The sequence below is a fragment of the Pezoporus flaviventris genome, unplaced genomic scaffold (genome assembly GCF_033815535.1).
Source record: "Pezoporus flaviventris isolate CSIRO_AGI_PZ_B2104156 unplaced genomic scaffold, CSIRO_AGI_Pfla_v1 ptg000066l, whole genome shotgun sequence".
Lineage (NCBI taxonomy): Eukaryota > Metazoa > Chordata > Aves > Psittaciformes > Psittacidae > Pezoporus > Pezoporus flaviventris.
The window spans coordinates 1,207,809-1,226,983 of NW_026892614.1; the positions used below are offsets into that span (position 1 = coordinate 1,207,809).

Genomic DNA, 19,175 nt, shown 5'->3' on the forward strand with positions numbered 1-19,175 from the left:
ATGAGAATAGAAATCAATGATTCTTCTTTCTCACTGTTTTGGGGGGGGGGGGGGTGGTGTTTTGTTTTGTTTTGTTTGGGTCGGTTATTTTTTTTTTAGAAACCTCCACTTTCACAAGAATAGAACCTGAGAAATTCAAGATAAAGCAATTTCTTGGACTTTTGGATGGTCATGCAGTAAATCAGTGACGGAATTACGCTAGTACTGGTTTTGAATACATCAGGTGGAAAAGAATCCCAGCAAGGACACCAAAGGCTCATCTTCCTAATTCCACATTCCTGCTTTGAGGGTTTATTGCCTGGCTTTCCTATGTTTGCTTTCATTTCTCTTCTGTGAGGAGTAGAGTAGAATTTGTAGGCACAGAAGCATATTTCAAAGAAAAACTGAATGAAAAAAAGACAGCTTTTCCAGACTACCTGAGGAAGAAGACTGAAGGCACGCCTTTATGTTATTGTGGTATTTGAGTAAAGATGGAATACTGCTCTGGAGAGGGCAGTTTCCAAGGAATATCTTAAAAGAGGAACTGAAGACTGCCTGTTGGACATTAAAGTGAGAGTTATTCCAGGCAGAAGGGCAGCAGCAGGAAAAGCGATCAGTTCAGGCAAGAAGCTGTGACAAATGTGAGAGAATTGGAATAGTCACGATATATATTCACATACAAACATAATGCATAAACTCTAGTTGCAAGTGTCAAGACAAAGATGATCCTGATAGACCTGTGAACACACTGACCAGTGGAGATACAGGTTGTAGCTGAGTGCTAAAAGGAATTTGAGTGAAGACTGAAGTCTCAACAAAGAAGGGTAAGTTCTGGAGAATCTCTCATAGCATTAAAGTGACTCCTCTCTGAAGTTAAGGATTAGATTGATAATTGCAATCAGTAGATGCAATGCTGACAATATAGAAAACAACAGTATTTAAATCAGCATTTCCACTCAGAGCAAAAGATGAAATTTTGTTAAGGAGATATTCCTTCATATTCATAAAAGTTCCACCTATATTTTACATTAACTTCAATTAAAAAAAACAAAAACAAAACCAACAAGAACACATAAAAAGCAAAGAAATCTTTTCCAAATAGTAAGAGCTATAGCAGCACAGAGCCAATGCAAGTTTAGCAAGAACCATGTCTGAAGTTTCAGCCTTCTTTCTGTACTAATCCACTGGTTGCTGGGTCCTCTGACTACTTTTGACTAGCTGTGCCAGGTAGCAAGGGTTTTGCTTAGAACAATGACCAGCAATAATTTCTGACATTCAACAAAACATGCCACGTTTTATGTTACTATGTCAAATACATGATCTCTACATCACTCCACTACACCTGAACACGTGCAAATTCAAAATAACCAATGTTCCAATCTAATGTTTTCAGCAGGAAGTTATGCACTTGTTCAGGTTTTAGGTGGTTGCCAGTAAATTCTGATCCTCCCTTCTTATAAAGAGGAGTGAAAGGAGAACTGTGCACCCCAAATTTTTATTCATCATGATGATATTCCTCTGCAAGCAGCACAGTAACACATCTGGAACAGTGTTTCTTATATGTACCTCCTGATTCCTCAAAGTATGTAGTGGTGGTCACTGCAGATGATATGGGAAGAGTGGGACACTTATATTTACTGCAATATGCAAGAGGGGAAAATAAATCCAAACACATAGTATACAAAGTACCAGCTTTCATAGATGAGGAAGGATAAATTGACAGTGAGGTGGCTGAAATGCTGAAGAATATTATCAACCTCTGTTGTCAGGAAGACAACTTAAGTAAAAGCACAATTGCACTTATGTTGTCGAGGTTAGCGCTATCTGTAAGTCCTTTATTGGACATTCTGATCAAGGTGACCTAGTACAGTTTCCAGAAAGCCCTACACTTTTTACTTTCCTTGATAATAAACTGCAAGACTGGTCTGAAGCACAGACATAGGAGGGCAAGAGGCAAAGAGATATAACAGTCTCTTAACTGACAAGTCCTGGAGTATCAGAGAATCTTCAATTAAAATGTAAGGAAGACCACGAACACATTTATTTGAATTTATTCAAATTAAAAATTACTCATCTCTCTGTTAGACAAAAATCCCATTCTATCATCTAGACACAAGCATTAGAAATTGCATACAAGAACACTTCCCTTCTGCTAAATAATTTTGGGGTTTGGGTGGGGTTATTTTTTTTGTGTTAAGAAAGAAAAAAGAAATAGTATCCATTTATCTTTCAATTTGTCCCCAGTGGAAAGCATTTTGACAAAAACAGGCATTTATGCAAAGTACTTACATGAACATGAGAGCTTGTAAAGATCTGCAAATCATTAAACCAGATTCCTCAAAAGCTCAGTTGTACAAGATCTGTGCACGCTTTGCCCAGCAATTAATTACATCAGTTATTCAAACAATTTTAAGCTAATACAAAAAGAGGGAGAACACTCAAATAGGAGACTCTAAGTAAACTCAGCATCTGTCCCATATGAGCTTATTAAGCAGGGTCCCTTCATCAAGGATAAGTTAACACAGTACTAGAAGTGTCAGGGCCATGAGTTACCACTGCTTTTTGCTAAGCACTGAAGGTTATCTGCACCTGTCTCTCAGGTATACAAGAATGTCAATTCAGGAAGGAATCCTTATTTCAGCTAATTTAGAGAGAATAAGCTGGTTTAAAAGCTTTTCCTTCTCTCTTCCATATGCAGTCCACATAAACCTGTACATCATAACTCTGTACATAGCTTAATTTTCTCCTTCTGCATTGGTCATTCTTATCCTACTCCTGTAACTAGGGAATGGTGAAATTCTTATGATTGCAGCTGTAATCTCTTCACCTTGCAACTTTTACTGTAATTATTATTTTCTTTCTTGAAAGCTCTGAAGAGCTTTCAACAGAGATTGAAATCCCCTCTGTCCCCCTTTCTGGAGTCATATATCATATGTGTCATATTGCATATTGAAGACATGCATCAAATCTGAATGCAAATGCAGCAGTGCACACAGAGGAGTGACCTGACAATGCCAGATATGGGTGAAAACCCAGCCAAGATCTCCTGCACCCCAGTCTCAGGTGTGAGCCACAGTCAGCGGGTGTTGGCTCGACACTACTCTTATCGTTTCACCTATGGAAGAATGGTGAATTGGTGAGGTTACCCCAGAGTTTAGGAACTACAGCTTCATACACAGCAACATATTCTGTTACATTTTTTGTAAAGGTACCCAGTTCACTAGGAAGAGGAATGTTATAATAGTTGCCAACTATCCATAATAAAAGCCTGCCAATGACCTACTGGCATATCTCGAGGTCTCTGAGATGGAGTTTCCCTTCTGTGTTCTGAATGGGAGTTATCTGAGCTAATAATTGCTAAGTGGTGACAATTCATACGTTGATTGCTAAGTGGCAATTGAAGTGCCTCTACTGTATGTTATTTAATCCACTGTCCGTTATTTAATCAGAAACTCCTTTATTACTAAATTAAGGTCTTTAAAACCAAGACAGAGGATCCTGGAATTCTGTGGCTTTGGCTTCCAGAGCAGAATCAATCATTACCACCCAGAAATGCCATCTGGTTATAGTGCGAACAGATTAGCAGCTTTCATTTAACACAGAGAACCCCCGTTTTTTGATAAATTTTAAGTTAGCATTAATGACAAGCAATCAGGTCTTTGAGAAAAAAAAAATGCTGATAATCTATTTGAGGAAGTGCCTTTCCTAAGGAAAAATGAGAAATCTTTGCTTTTTACTACCTAGTAAGTTTGCAATGTATGCACTGAAAAAATTACTCACTACAGAGATTCATCATACTGAGTATTTCTGGCAAAGTATCCTTCTTGTACCTGGAATCTTGTCCTTTCTGCAGCATAGACTTGGTAGTGAAGCATGGCTTGCAAGACTTTCTTGTGACCATCTGGTACCAAGCAGACAGCTCCTAGGATCTCCAGCACAGCAATCTTAGTCTTAATGTTCTCAGTCCGTAAACTCTGGGAAATTATGTTAATACTCTCTGGATGAGCCAGGACGTGAGCTCGTCCTTGGGAGTTGTTCATCAGTGCCTTGATACACCCTATAACGGATGTGTGGATACGGCTCTCTGAGGTCTCATAGTCCATGCTCTTCAGGAAGTTTAGCAAACAGCTCAGGCCATCCAGCTCAATAAACCGGGTCACAAACCTGGAAAAAAAAAACAAACAACAAACAACCAAACCATAAACCCCAGGAAAAATAAGGAAAGCAGACTAGCTAATAATGGTGCGTCACAGTTTCAGGGTAATTATATCCTATCACCATGACCCTCCCATTCCATTGCTGTGTTCTTTGTTGCAGTTACCAGCACCACCTGCTGTAGTCCACCCCAACAGTTGCTGCATTTTCAAGGTGGAAGAGATTCTTTCAAGTTGCTACATCTTACATATACACTAATCCACACAAGATATATTTTCATACAGACTCATCACCACACTTTTGAGTTCAGACTATCTTGAAAAACATATTTAGACTTTGGTCAGACTTAGCCAATACTGCTTATAGGTTTCCACCTTCTGTCCTTGAGTGAGATGCTGTTGCTAACATGAATCAGTAAAGGAAACACCACAGTGAAAGACTGAATTTCACTGGTCTCTATTCATGTCTCTGCACCAGCAAAACAAACCTGAGCCATACTTACGCATCTACTGGAAAAATTGTCTTGGCTTATGTATGGTCTTCTGGTGGTTACACCCCACATCACACAGGAATTTTCAGGGCCCACCTCAAAGTTATGCTCACTATGCTGATTGGTTTGCCAAGTTTCAGCTTGTTTGGGCCAGCAGGTTGACCAGAAATACGGCAAAGCCTGGTGCTTTCAACAAAGTTTCAGTCTGAGGTTTGGGTATTGCTCAAAATTGGATTTCAAAGTGAATATCAGAGTAAGGGCAAGCACATACAGGAACACATGTGCACCAAAAATGAAAACAAGATTTAGTTGAACCTAAGACAACCTGCCAAGTTTCACACAGGTCTGATTACACTTTAATTGGATGCGTCATCTTATCTCTCTAGCAAAGCATAGGAGTAAAAGCCCCTTCTGCCTACAGGCCAGAGAGTGGGATCAGCATTGTGCACCAGGAATTTGGTAAGTCACTCAAAGCAGTTTGTTATTTAAACCAGTTATAGAAAGATTAAAACGTAGTTTCAGTTTCTGTAATGCATTTAGCTGCTACCATGACAAAGACAACTGAAATAAGTACATTCACTGCTAAAAGAGTTGCTGCGAAGGATGCATTTGTAACCAAAATAAGCACAAACTCAATATGTTACCAAACAATGGGATGCCAATGGCTTCTGAGCATTTCTCTATCCTTTGGCGTAAAGAGCAGAGTTACTCTCTGCCTCCACTATGGAAGGACTTCTTTAAATTCTCCTACTCCTCCTCACCTCCAAAATACAGTTCCATGAATACATCCTATACCTTAGCTATTCCTTCCATCTTTCAGGGGACAGTAAAAAAAAAAAGAAAAAAAAGGAGGGTGGAAGCAGAAAAAAAAAAAAAAACAAGAAGAAAACCCAACAACCCCCAAAAAGCAGATGTTTTGCTGTTCTTTTCACTTCCAGAGCTGAAGGAAGACTTACGATGCATGCCATCTACTGATGGAAGAAAACATCCTTAAGAAGAAGCTGAACAACAGTTCCCTTAAACATACTTTTGGACGGAACACCTGGTCTGATGCTAAGACATGTAAGCTACTACAATCTAACCTTCAGGTATTTTAGCCTGCTCTGATGAAAATGTGAAAGAAAAATGGTAAATACACAAAAGTCACATTGTCCCAATTAAGTACAATCCCGTACTAAATTCACTGCAAAGCAATTTTTCTAGTACTGTCTGAGTGAAGTCATTTAAAAAAGGAAAGTGGTGTGTGTCATAGACCTTGATTAACGACATAAGTTAAAACAATGTTGGGATTTGCCTGTACAAACACTAATCTGCATTACTCAATAGGAAGCAAATCCAACTACCTCTCCATTTCAGCTGATATCAGAAGCAGGAACCAAATGATGATTTTAATCTTTCTTTTTGAAACCACTCAAGTTTCCTATTCTCCAGAAAAGTCAGAAATCATGGAAGAGATAAACAAATGGCAGCAGGAGTTACTGGGCCGACAGACACACTCAGGATGAGGATTTGCTCAGTGTGGGAAGGTGTGTGCATAAATGTGTGTACAGCAGAGAAAAAGGAGTTTAGCTGACAGGCTCAGAGCCACAATCTTCACACTGGTGTTTGTGTATCTGTATGACTGTAAGCAGGGACGTGTGTGTGTGTTCATGTGTGAAAGCAAACCCAACTCATACACATAAAGTACCTTCTTCCTCACAATATACACATGTATAGCTAACAGACATCGTATACATCCTGTATGTTGCAAAGTAAGGTCTTGTTCTAGACTGGAAGGTGTAAAGTTACACATGTTTGCCAATGATTCTGGCTAACACATCCAAAAGCTCAAGTTTTAAATAAAGCAGGGTGTGTTTTAATAGGTGCTAAACAAACGAATTAAAGCCTAACCTCACCTCAGACTCTCACTTGACGAGTTTAGAACACTTTAAAAGTCAGGGTATCTCTTAGCCTGTCAAATTTTAGGGAGTGCTGATCAGAATGGGTTAGCTAGCTCCAGTAACAAACTTTTCATTCAAATGCAGTTGCGGCAGCCTAAGAGGTAATGATCAAATGTAGAAGCGGAAAAGCCCCCCTGAGAGTGTAGGTCCAGCTCAGAAAGATCATATGCTATGGGTGCGCAGACAGCAGGATTTTCCCACCCAGTTAACAGCCAAGGCTACATTTCTTTGCAGCATCAATTTTTGAATCAGAGGGCATGCATAATCCTGACAACTACTGAATTGCTGACAAATTCAGCATAATGGATTTTGCTTGCTGGATGCATAGATGATCATGCCCAGTATGCGCTTAATGCAAGATGGCTAAATCAAACAAAAATAACAGGAGGCAAATCCAAATTAAACAAAAGGAGAAAAGCAGAGAGCAAAGGGAGTTAGTGATGAATCAAACTAAAGGAGGTATTTTTCTGGGGTTCCAAAAACTGATCTTTTTTTTTTTTTCCAGTCCCTTGTAAGTTTTTACTTTTACTACACTTCTGAACTTTCATTTTGGGGCACTAAAATACCAAAAGTAAAGCTCTTCTTTCACTGCTTCTGTCCAACAGTTTGTCATCACATTTGTTTATATTCATAAGTTCTTACAAACCTAAAAGAAAGTGTGTTTCCTTACAAGATGCAGATGTGTGTTTTTTCTTCTCTAAGGCTGGGGTTGCTCCTGCATGTTGAGATGTAAACTGGCTTTGTTATTTCAGGGCAGCTTTTAAACACCAGAACAAAACGCACTTGCTCAGAGGGAGTCAACTAGTTGCCCAGGGATGTTTTTATCACTTTTCTCCAAAGACAAGAGGAACTTGATTTTGGATTGGTCTGCTTAATTTTTGTTGCTGTTAGAACTCAGGTGTTGGAGTAGAGGCACAGATTAATACCATTACTCTGCATTTTCTACTGAAAGTGTCATGGTTCTACAGTAAAATAAAACAGCCAAACATATGCTTTTTTTCTTCTTTTAATTTCTCTAGATCAGAGAATTCAAGCAGAGGATCCTTGATCAGAGCCCCTGTATACCCTACCATCACAAATGGATTCCAGACAGCTCATCCCATGTGAATTTAGGTCTCTTATTTTCATCAGAGGCCTGATGAACAGAAATGGCAAGAAAAATATGATTTGATGTCCAAATTCAACTAGAAAGACTAGTATTTTGAAGGCTTGGGTATTGTAGTGCTTATGAGAGGTATTTGATGGAGCTGAGGGCCTCCCGACTGCAACCTTTCCATCAAGAAGAAATTGGCTTGTTGATCAGGCAGTGGCACGCAGCCCATTTGGCAGCTAACGAATTGAGTCACTGGAAATTAGTTGAGACATAGTACTTAACTCAAAATTTGGCTTGGCTTAACTATTAAAAAAAAAAAAAAAAAAAGAGAGCCCCTTAACCATCGCCAGCGATTGAGCAGCAAACACTTTATAGGGCAGCTCATAGATGCTTGTACTGAAGCTAGTTAGAGTTATTATAAACAGATGAAGCAACAGGCTGTTGTCAAGGGGATCCAGCAGAAGCCATACAGGTCTGAGAAAGAAAATCTTACAAGGCTTTGAGCAAAAGACATTGCTCTTTCTTCTTCTCTATTGCCTTGCTCTCAATAAGGAGGCTGGGCTGTCCTATTCAAAATGACAGCAGAACAACCAGTGGTGGCCACCAAAATGTTTCAAATGGACACAGCGGAGAGGCTTTGCTGCCATGGCTATGCCCAAGGAAAGCTATTGCTTTCACAGAGTAAGCATCAAATCAGCTCCACTTTAACGTAACAGAGTTGCTACAGCAAGTCTCAGCAGCAAAGAACTTTGTTTTAAAATCCTTGTGTGAGTTGGGAGTTTGACAGCTTCCATTTTAACATAAAGTCCAGCTGCATTTTACTGTGTTCTCTGATTCAGGGCAGTGATAGACAGGATCAAAGAGTCACTTATCCCCTTGGGCTAGGTCTCCATATAGGCCACTGTTTCTCCACTTCCACGTTAAAAGCACTCACCCTACCCACATACTAAAGTTACCAAAGCCTGATGAATATTTATGCCTCAGGAGCATCACAACCTGGCTTTGTGCTCTCTTACAGGCCATCATAACAGGAGGTAAAAAAACCTGAGGTTTAAGCTGATGTGTTCTACCTCTCGCTGCGAGGTGAGAAGCTGCATGCAGCTAACTTTTTCACCATCAGGAAGGGGGGGATGCCCTATCAGCACTTGGCTCTTCAAGAAGTCTCAGAATATATCTTTACTTCAAGTCAAAGTTACTGCAATGCAAATTTTTTGATATAATTTTATTTAATTATTTGGTTGGTTAGGTTCCTAATGCTTAGACATCAGTGAAGCTCTTTGAAACTATGACTTCAGTACAGTGTGGATGCAAATGCATTTGGCCTATTTTGGCCTAATCAAAGGCATCCAGACACTTTTTGACCAAGTGTTTCCTGAGATCATATTAACTAGTTACTGCTTCTGCACAATGATCTTCTCAATGGAAGAAGTTTCTACGTTAGCTAGCTAACGTTCAGAGCTTTGTTCGCAGATAAACAAAGATGACCTTACCTTCTAAGACACAGTACACAATAAATTCTCTTGCCATTTCTCTACAGCACAGTTACATATAGAACAGGAAGGATGCCAAACCAGGTGATGTCAGATGGATTAGCTGCTTTGTACCAAACAGTTCACATTACATAAAGATAAGGGGAAGACTGAATTCAAAGTTCAGAGCAGATTTTGCCTGAAGTTAAATTACATGGGATGTACATGGGATTTTCAGGATGTTCAGACTTCAGATATGAAGTCTACAATCTGATCTTCATAATCATTACGTGTTCACACGTATCTGCCACAGATATGTGGTTTTTCATAGAAGACTGTGTTTTATTTTCCTGAAGCTACATGCTTCAACATTAGTGTGCCCTCCCAATTAGGCAGGTTCAGACCACGGTCTATAAGGCTCTTTTTGAATTGTCTGAAATATCAGAGAGGCTTGTGTGAGGTAAGACAGTGAGGTTTCTGTCCTTGCCACTCTTTCCTGTATCACATCAGACCATAGGGAAGCAGTGAATTGTGATGAAAGACAAACAACATTACCTCATAGGCTGAGTCCGCAGAGCTGTCTTCAAGTCTTCAACTATTTTATTTTTCATTTCTGTTTCTTCTTCATCGAAAGCATAGAGAGTCTGCATCTGTTCAGAAAAGAAGATGACAATCAGGAAAGCTCAGGCTGCCTGGAAGCTAAGAGACAAGCCAGGAATTATGAAAAACAACCATCCCATCAACCCAGGCAGAGGTGCCTGCTGAGCTCTCACCAGGAAAGCAGCGCCTCAGCTGCAAAACTGAATCCAGATGAGACTGGTCATGTGGACTGGCAGCAGTATACTGCTTTGTCACACTGGCCAAACTAGGGTTCTCAGATTACCCCCCCAAAAAACGTACTTGCCAGTATGCCATCAGAAAACAGCACCTAATTTAGAACAGTGATCAGCTATGGTGATCTATGGATATGTGAGGCAAAGTCGGTAGAAAGACATAATATCTTTTATCAGACTGACATGGCTGAAGGGATTTGGAAGGAAAACAAAAAAAAAGAAAAGAAAAAGAATCCTAGACTTGTGTGTCAGATTTCAAAGCATAAAAGCTTTTTTCTTCAAGTGACTAAACAGCCTGTACATACCTGTAATTACAGTTTGTGTACATACAAGTTTGACTTTCCTTCCCTGTGCTGTCACTTGTTTTAAGATACTGATTCTCCCTATACACTTTGGCCTGGCTAATTAGGAACATTTACTACAAAAAGTTAAGAGCATCATAAAATTGCTGGTTTTTATCTAGCAAACTGAAGCACACGGAAACTAGATTACCCCCCATTATGAAGTCAGAGATAATTAGAGCTTGCAGTCAACTGGAACTGAAGATGCTGGGGGTAAATTGGGGTGAGAGATGGTGAGTGGAATACTTGCAAAAAAAAAAAATACAGTTTTCAGACAATGCCATTAAAAAAAGTGGTGTATTGGGAAATCAGGGATCCAGATCTCCTCTCAGCACCACTGCAACTTTGCGATGTGAGGCAAGACTATTCGGTGTCCATCATATATACCATTCAGGCTCACAACTTTAATGTGTGACTGTAGAAAGTCAAGACTCAATCCTGGAAATTCTCAGCCTATATAGTGTCTTCTAGTCACTTTAATTGTAAAATAGAGATGTTAAATGACTTTTATTGGCAGGACTCCCTGGGGATATCACTCAGTGGTGTCTGGAAAGCAGCTCTGAACCCCTTCTCAAATGAATAACCCAGTTAAATTAGTATCATCTCTCAGATATTTGATATTATACATCTTTGTGGTGGAATCTAAGTAGCTACAATTATGGCCCATTACAGCAAAATATTTAAGTCTTTTTTTTACTATTTAGCAAGCACCAAAGAAAACCTCTCTCTCGCTGGAACTTCCTTTAACCCTCCCCCTGCCACCAGCCCAACACCTCACTTCCCTTGGAAGTGCTCCCATGTTGCTTGCTTTTGCAAAGTATGTGGTGCCAACACATGTCCGATCCTGAGGGTGGTCATGTGGCTACATGCTGTTGCAGCCTTATGCTGAACAGCTGGCATGGGGAGATGTGTTTAACTCTAGGAGTCCTCTCTCTGATCCACGCTGAAGTCAAATTCACTCAGTAATAAAGCAAGCTATTTCCTGCCCTAATGGAATGACAGAGTGCTACTGATGGAAAACGAGCTGATGATGTTTTATCTTTTGCCAGCATCCCCCAACAGCCAGAAACATAAATTGAAATGCTTAAGCCAAGCCATATATGATCCCTCTCTTTGAAAAATAAACAGAAATCCTGAACAAGCATTATGGAATCTCAGTGGCAGAGTCCTGGGGTGTGATCTGGGGCTTGATTTGTATTTTCTTGGGTGACAGCCCATCTGGTCATCTTTCCTTTGGCCCATAAATGCTCCTTTGAAAGGCTCCCCCTTCCTCCAATGGCTTAATTTCTCCTCTGAGCCATTGTGGGGGGAAAGCAGATGGATGGTAGGAAGGTCCTCAACAGTATTTTGTTCAGAGTGAAAAAGGCTCATTTCCAAATGAAACAAATACAAATAATCCTGCCTTTACAACAGAAGGTTATTACAGAAAACCCTTTTCTTAAGCTGCAGGCAGCCAAGAGCCATTCATTTCTCACTCCTGTGCATGGCCAGGAACTCAAATCCTCTTGCCCTCTCTAAAGACAGACTGGTCACGCGTTTGCATTATGAAATAGCTTTCTTGGCAAGAATTATAGAAAACATGACTGGATTTCATTAATGTGGCTGACTGATGAATCGCTTTCCTGAACTACAAACTGCACTTGAGGGCTAACGTCTGCTGTGCTAGGATGCAGCTAGTTACTAGAACTTAACCAAACATACTAGGGATAGGAAACAAAATAGTGTGAGGCCCTTACCTGGTCCCTAAAAAACAGTATACATAAGGCTTTTTTAAAATTATATTTTAAAAAGACATTTTGCATATTTAAAGTTGTAAGTCCATCACCCAGGAAGGCAGATGATCCCACTGCTTGATTCACCAGCTCAGAGAAATTAATGAATTTATGAAAACAATCATTCACATGGAATTTAATGGGTAAAACTTCAGGTAGTCCAAGAAATTATTTTTGAAAATTTGGTTCCATTTACAATGAAATATTTTAGTTTTATTAAAAGCATATATTAATTCCCACACCTTATCCTAATGGCTAATCATTCCCCTAAAGTGCTGGGAAGGAAAATACAGGACTATGATGATAGTACATGTGAGAAACAGAGAGGGGGGGGAAAAAAAAAAGAAAAAAAGGAAAAAAGGGGCAAGAGCTAGCATCAGCAATACACTCTATGATGGGCCTAGTTTTACTTAACAGTCTCACATATATGAAACGAAAAAAAAGAAAAAAGCAAATAAAATAAATAGTGGAAAAGCAACCCAGATGTTCTGATTTCTCATTATAACTCAAGCTCGCTCTTTAAATCTTATCTAATATCATAACTAACAGTGTTCTCATTACTGAAATTACTTCCAGATCATAAACAAATGCAAGTAAAATTAAGATCAAAATTTGAGGAAAAAATATTGTATTGCATGCCTCTTATGATATATCTGGATAATACCTTTTCTTTAACACATTTCTTCAAAGAAAACAAGACAGTTGAAATTCAAGGTACACCACATCTCTAACTACACTAAGACTGAACTAAAAGAATAAACTATGAATCAGAAACTACAAGTAGATGTAATTTAGAAAACCTGAACTTTAAGCAAATAAGTTTAAAGTAACATAGATGTCACCTAACCCAGATGGAGGAAGAGAATTGCCATCCACCTGTTCAATTCTGCTGAAAAATACACATTTTAACATCCTGTGAAGCTGCTCTGCCCTGAACAAATGCCTTCTGAGTCAAGGAAAAGTGCCTGGTTACAGCTATATTTATTAATCTTGACCCTTGTTTCATACTCTTGACCGAGCCATCTCTCCAGAAAAGCTGGACCTGCAACTACTGTTCACCTGAAAGTCTCTCTGTGGAAATGTGTATGCAGCCACGCTCACAAAAGTTAACACAGTGCTGTCAGAAGTTTTCCTCCCCAGTGAAGTGAAGGCTGTGTTTATTTGTGCTGCCAAGCAGACAGTATCATGGGGTGAAGAGGGCAGGAGCACAGGGAGGTTTCTTTACATGTGACTAACAGGGCAGCTGCTTCATTTTTAAGAAAAGAAGTTTTGTGTATTGATGAATCAGCAGAAGATGACAATGACCTTGATAATGGAAATGGTCTCTAACTGTGGGTGTGCAACCTGTCCACTCTCAACAGTATTATTTATAGCATGTAGACATCAGAGACCTGAGCAAATTTGGAGGCTCCTCTTTCTAAATCAGACATCGTTAGCAGCTGTCCCTTCCTCTTAAGGACTAGTCTAGAAGACAGTCTACCAATGATGTACCTGTCCCCTTCCTTCCTTTCAGTGAGGGTACCTGAAGGATTGGACAGTCCCTCCAAATGAATTGCACACCTCTGACTAGTAAAGAGATTCAGCTTTATTGTCATACACTTTCCTGAGAACTGGGTTTAAAAACTATTAACATCTTAGCAACCACAGAAACAGAAAAAAAATGTGGGAACAGGACTGTGCTTAAAATGCATGGCTTTTTGAACTGGATGAGGAATCTGTGATTCCTGACATAGTGGCTCCTAACAGTTCCTGAAGTGCTTCCTAACATAGTGGTCTAAGGTTACAAGTAGGGAATGTCAAACATGTCAGGCATCACAACATTCCTCTCAAGCATAATCTATGAGGGACAGATATGATAGGTAACACTGCAGAGGATCTTCTGAGAAAATGATCCTTGAGCTCAGGGGGCTTGGCCTGCTGAAATCCACAGAAACATGCTTCATGATATCAGCAGGATAAAGGTGCCATTTCCATATTATCAGCAGGTAGGAAGAACATTTTTGCCAAGCTAATATCTAAAGAAAGGTCTTCATATATTAAACAAAAGGATATAGATGTAAAATCTGCGTGTACAAAGATTCTCATGCAGTTAATTCACAGGAGATGCAAAGATTAAATTTTATTTAAAAAACAGGACTTAAGGAATTTTAAACTAACACTTTTGTGATTTTTGCTACCACTTCAACTCTAATACTTCTTGCAGTATTTCTAATTAAAATATTGTAATACCTGATAGTGCCCAGGAGACACAAACTGACATAGATTAGACAGTGTCAGGAAGCAACATGAAACATGTTTTTCTTTCACCACTTCTGAGCCAACTAAACTTGGATGCAGTTTTGTTTAGTTTTGGTTTTGTTGTTTTTTTTTTTAAAAGTATTTAAAAAAACCCTGGCACTAAATTTAGATCTGAAATTATGAGGGACCCAAAATAACAGTTTGGAAGGTAAGAATCTCAGAGGTCTAAATAATAATGAATAGAACATGTCTTTTAATGTGTGTTGGAGCTGGTTCTCAGCTGTATTACTCCAATTTTCCACTGATACAATTCCTGTGAAATCAACTCAACTAAGTTTCACCTGCCTAAAAGTGAAGCAACTAAGCGCTAAATCAGAAGCAGGGTTTTTAACCCCAGTGTGTCTTCTCAATACTTCAACCATAAGAGTAAATCATGAGGCTTTAAGCCAAATAAAAGGTTACAAATCATTCAGTGCCGAGGCACGCAAACAACATTACTAGGGCTGGTGTTTATTGGTGCTCTTAAAACATGTTTAAAATTAGAAACATAGGCCAAAGTATAGTCTCATTCCATGGAACTGCTCCACATTTACAATAGTGGCATGTACATATTCAATCCAGGTTTACATCAAGACCATTTAAAGAGCGATCCAAAAGTCACTGAAATCACTGGAAAAATTTGTAGTGGATTCAAGATGCCTTGGATCAAATCCTACCAGAAGTATTTGGCTCAGTGAGAATGCAAGGTTTCAGACTCATTATTTTCCTTAATGGCTTTTGTAGAGCAAATTTGTTCAGTCAGGAAATAAAAGCATAGTGCCATGCCAGTCACAAAAGCTCAATCTTTTTTCTCAAAATCAGTCCATAAAAAAATGTGCCATGAAGAAAGGTAACCATTTTGTTTATTCATGACTAACAGAAGAAAGCAGCTTTTCTTTTATCCTTTTACAATAAGTTATAACAACTTGTAAATCTTGATTAATATTTTTACTAAGCAAGACATATTTCAGCATGAGAAATGCATCAGTATTGATACATTTAGCATCCAATAAGACATTATTTTTACGGAATTATTTTATAGCTCATAACCCAATACAATACGTGCAGAAAAGCCTTTAGAAATCAAACATGACAGCATATGTAAACAAAGTGTCATACTTAAGATGATAAGAATGGAATTCTATCATCATTTCTGCACAACTGCCAAAGAAAGCTGAGTAGGCATTGCTTATGAATAACTGGAGGCAAGATTTGACTGCATAGTTACCATATAAAAAGGAGATCAATGGATTATCTGCAGGTGGTGTTCTGCTGGTGACCAGTTCTACTGCATGCTTCAGCAGAAGAGACATACTATAAACTATTGAATGAGACAACTGAAAAAAGATTTCCTCAAACATTTTGTTGGCTTGTATCTGATGTCTAAGATGTTACAGCCTTACATTCCTCTATTTACCTGCTCTTAGGTAATAAGTAGATATTATCATAAACAACTATATTTTCTTTAATTCTTTTACTAAACTAATAACCCCAGTGCTATTTTGTAGTTAGGAATCAATTTGAAAACATACACCTAGTTTTCAAATAGTTACTTTTCTCATCAGATATTCTCTTGAATTTTCATTCCAGAATCTAATGTGACTGTCTTCAGTGCTCAGTATTTTAGAAATAAAACCTGGAAATGCTTACGGTATTTTCTAATCTCTTCTTCTGCTGGAGGAGGGGTCTTTCTTAATACACATATTTGTCTTCTTTGAGAAGCCCTATTTTAAATTAGTCATGCATTTGGGCTAATGTACTTCTTCTTTGGAGACTTCTTCCTAAAGAAACACTTCTCTATGGTAGGAAATCTTCCCTGCTTTGCAAGAGAGGTAACTTACTGCTGCCATGGAATTGATGCGGTCAATGTAGTAATCAGGCCAGCTGGTAGCAAGCTTATTAGGATCTTCTTGTTCCTGAAACAGAAAGTTAAACAAGGTTACAAAAGGAGCCTTTACAGGATTACATACCACAGTAGAACCACCTGTGATTCTTCACTGCACTGCTCTTGTGATATCTCCCCGCATACTCTTGTACAATGCACATAGATGTGCCACATTTATTAAAAACTTTTTTGAAAGTGTAATGTTAGCATGGTGTGCCAGATAAAAAGAATCCCCTTCAGCTACAGTTATTAAACACAGAATGATAAAGTTTGATGAAGACACAGTTATTTCTGGCATCTAAGCAGCAAAACCTCAGTCCTTTAAACATACTATTTTTCCAAGTAGAAGGATAGCCCATTTACAGATACCAGGTTTAAATTTTGTTGCTTTATACTGAGAGACTGTATAAATTATTTTGCCTCTACTGCTAGAGTGATGGTGGGATTCACCAACAAAGGAGTTTAACATCTGCTATGGAGGAAAAAATAAAATAAATCAAGAAACCTGAAAGGAAACCAAAGGAATGCTTCATTTTGATGTGATAAACCAAAAAAGAGATTTAGACTACTTTATTCCATTCCCATCCTGTCCAGTCCATTCCACTCAGCACAACATCAAAGCATCTAAAGGAACAGAACAGCATCCCCTTAAATACAGTCAAAGCAACATTAATCTGTCTCTATCTCCCAAAAAATCCACCTGATATCTTCACTAGACTAAACACCACAAAGCTCAGCTTCTAAAAGGAGACCTACCCCTACTCAGGAACCAAGTCTTTTTTTTCCTTGGCCACTCAATGAAAATTAGATTTCATTGTAATGGGTCTATTTGTTTTCAGATAGGTGTAATGGTCACTGACAAAATGAGGATTGGTTTCTAGGATCCTATTCTCCTATTGTGAACTACAAATAACTCTTATTAAGACTCCTAGCATATGGTAAGAGATTGAACCACTTGAATCATCCTAAGGATGCACAAAGATGCAGGACGAGTGCATGGATCTCACCAATGTTCTCTATGAAAAATACTACACCTGTAGGTCTCTTGGAGTACCTCAGATATTCCAGAACTGTCTGGTTTAGAGATCAGAAAGAGCCCTACATGCTCCCTATTGAGCCACATTCATAAAACATCTTGCTACCTGGCAGGTTCCTGCCAGGCTACATACTAACACCACTAAAACCAATACTAGCAGCAAAGTCTGCACAAATCAAAATCTTCATATTTAGATTTAAAAACAAAGTAATGACTGGGATTATGATCTTTCCTTCCCATCTCTTCATCCCATCGGTCTTTCAACAGGTAGCAAAAAGGTATCTCCATTTACAATACCATCAAAAGAGCTTTGTCCCCATCTAGCTAAGGAATACAGTACAGACATATTCTACACAGATCACAACTCTTTATTCAGCCCTTGTATCCAAATAAACAATTAAGAAGTGCAAAAGATTTAAATAAAGCATCATAGAATCATAGAATAGTTAGGGTTGGAAAGGATCTGAAGATCATCAAGTTCCACCCCTAACCTCACACTAAACCATATCACCCTAGGCTTCGTCCAACCTGGTCTTGAACACTGCTAGGGATGGAGCATTCACAACCTCCCTGAGCAACACATTCCAGTGCCTCACCAACCTTACAGAACAGAATTTCGTCCTTATATCCAATCTAAACTTCCCCTGTTTAAGTTTTAACCCGTTACCCCTTGTCCTGTCACTACAGTCCCTAATGAAGAGTCCATCCCCAGCATCCCTATAGGCCCCCTTCAGATACTGGAAGGCTGCTATGAGGTCTCCACACAGCCTTCTCTTCTCCAGGCTGAACAGCCCCAACTTTCTCAGCCTGTCTTCATACGGGACGTGCTCCAGGCCCCTGATCATCCTCGCGGCCCTCCTCTGCACTTGTTCCAACAGTTCCATGTCCTTTTTATGTTGAGGACACCAGAACTGCACACAATACTCCAGGTGAGGTCTCACAAGAGCAGAGTAGAGGGGCAGGATCACCTCCTTCGACCTGCTGGTCACGCTCCTCTTGATGCAGCCCAGGATACGGTTGGCTTTCTGGGCTGCAAGCGCACACTGAAGGTGGCTCATGTTCATTTTCTCATTGACCAACACCCCCAAGTCCTTCTCCGCAGGGCTGCTCTGAATCTCTTCTCTGCCTGACCTGTAGCTGTGCCTGGGATTGCTCCGACCCAGGTGTAGGACCTTGCACTTGGCATGGTTAAACTTCATGAGGCTGGCATCAGCCCACCTCACAAGTGTGTCAAGGTCCCTCTGGATGGCATTCCTTCCCTCCAACGTATCAACCGAACCACACAGCTCGGTGTCATTGGCAAACTTGCTGAGGGCGCACTCAATCCCACTGTTCATGTCAGCAATGAAGATGTTGAACAAGACCGGTCCCAACACCGATCCCTGAGGGACACCACTCGTTACTGGTCTCCAGCTGCACATTCATATAGTAGACTACTGCTGTATGAAAAGTATGAGAGCTACCGCTGTATGAAAAGTATGAGAGGCTGGCAGAGTGGCAAGAGATACCAATTACACCCACAGTTTCTATGCACACACCACCTCATGATAATAAATGGTACAATTAAGAACAAGGTGACCTTTCTCAAATTAAGTGAGAAGTTCTGCTGCTTTTCCTCGCTTCCTTCTCCTGGCCACAATCAACAGGAATCCGATGAACCCTAATTCATATCATATGCCACATTATAGGAATAAGCAACTCCCTACCAACAGCCAGCCAGAATTGCCACACCCCATGCAATGGGTAGATTGCCTTTTGCTGCCCCTTTTCTGTGTAGAATATCCAGTGGGAATCATAACCCTCAGCAGACCTTAATCTCTCATGCAAAAGTCAATATATGACCTTGCTGATGGAAAAATAAATTAAAACATACAATAGATAAATACAGCATTATAAGATAATCTT

At 39.5% G+C, this 19,175-nt stretch overlaps 1 protein-coding gene across 2 annotated transcripts in view; it reads right to left on the reverse strand.

Moving 5' to 3' along the window:
- The window catches only part of DAAM2 (dishevelled associated activator of morphogenesis 2), a 172,396-nt gene that overhangs the window by 60,801 nt on the left and 92,420 nt on the right, over positions 1-19,175 (reverse strand). For both annotated transcript variants that reach the window (XM_061470898.1, XM_061470897.1), the window contains exons 4-6: positions 16,191-16,265; positions 9,682-9,776; positions 3,810-4,143 (exon numbers count right to left, since the gene is read on the reverse strand). In XM_061470898.1, the coding sequence (XP_061326882.1) occupies positions 3,810-4,143; positions 9,682-9,776; positions 16,191-16,265 (504 nt within the window). The remainder of the gene's footprint in view (positions 1-3,809; positions 4,144-9,681; positions 9,777-16,190; positions 16,266-19,175) is intronic.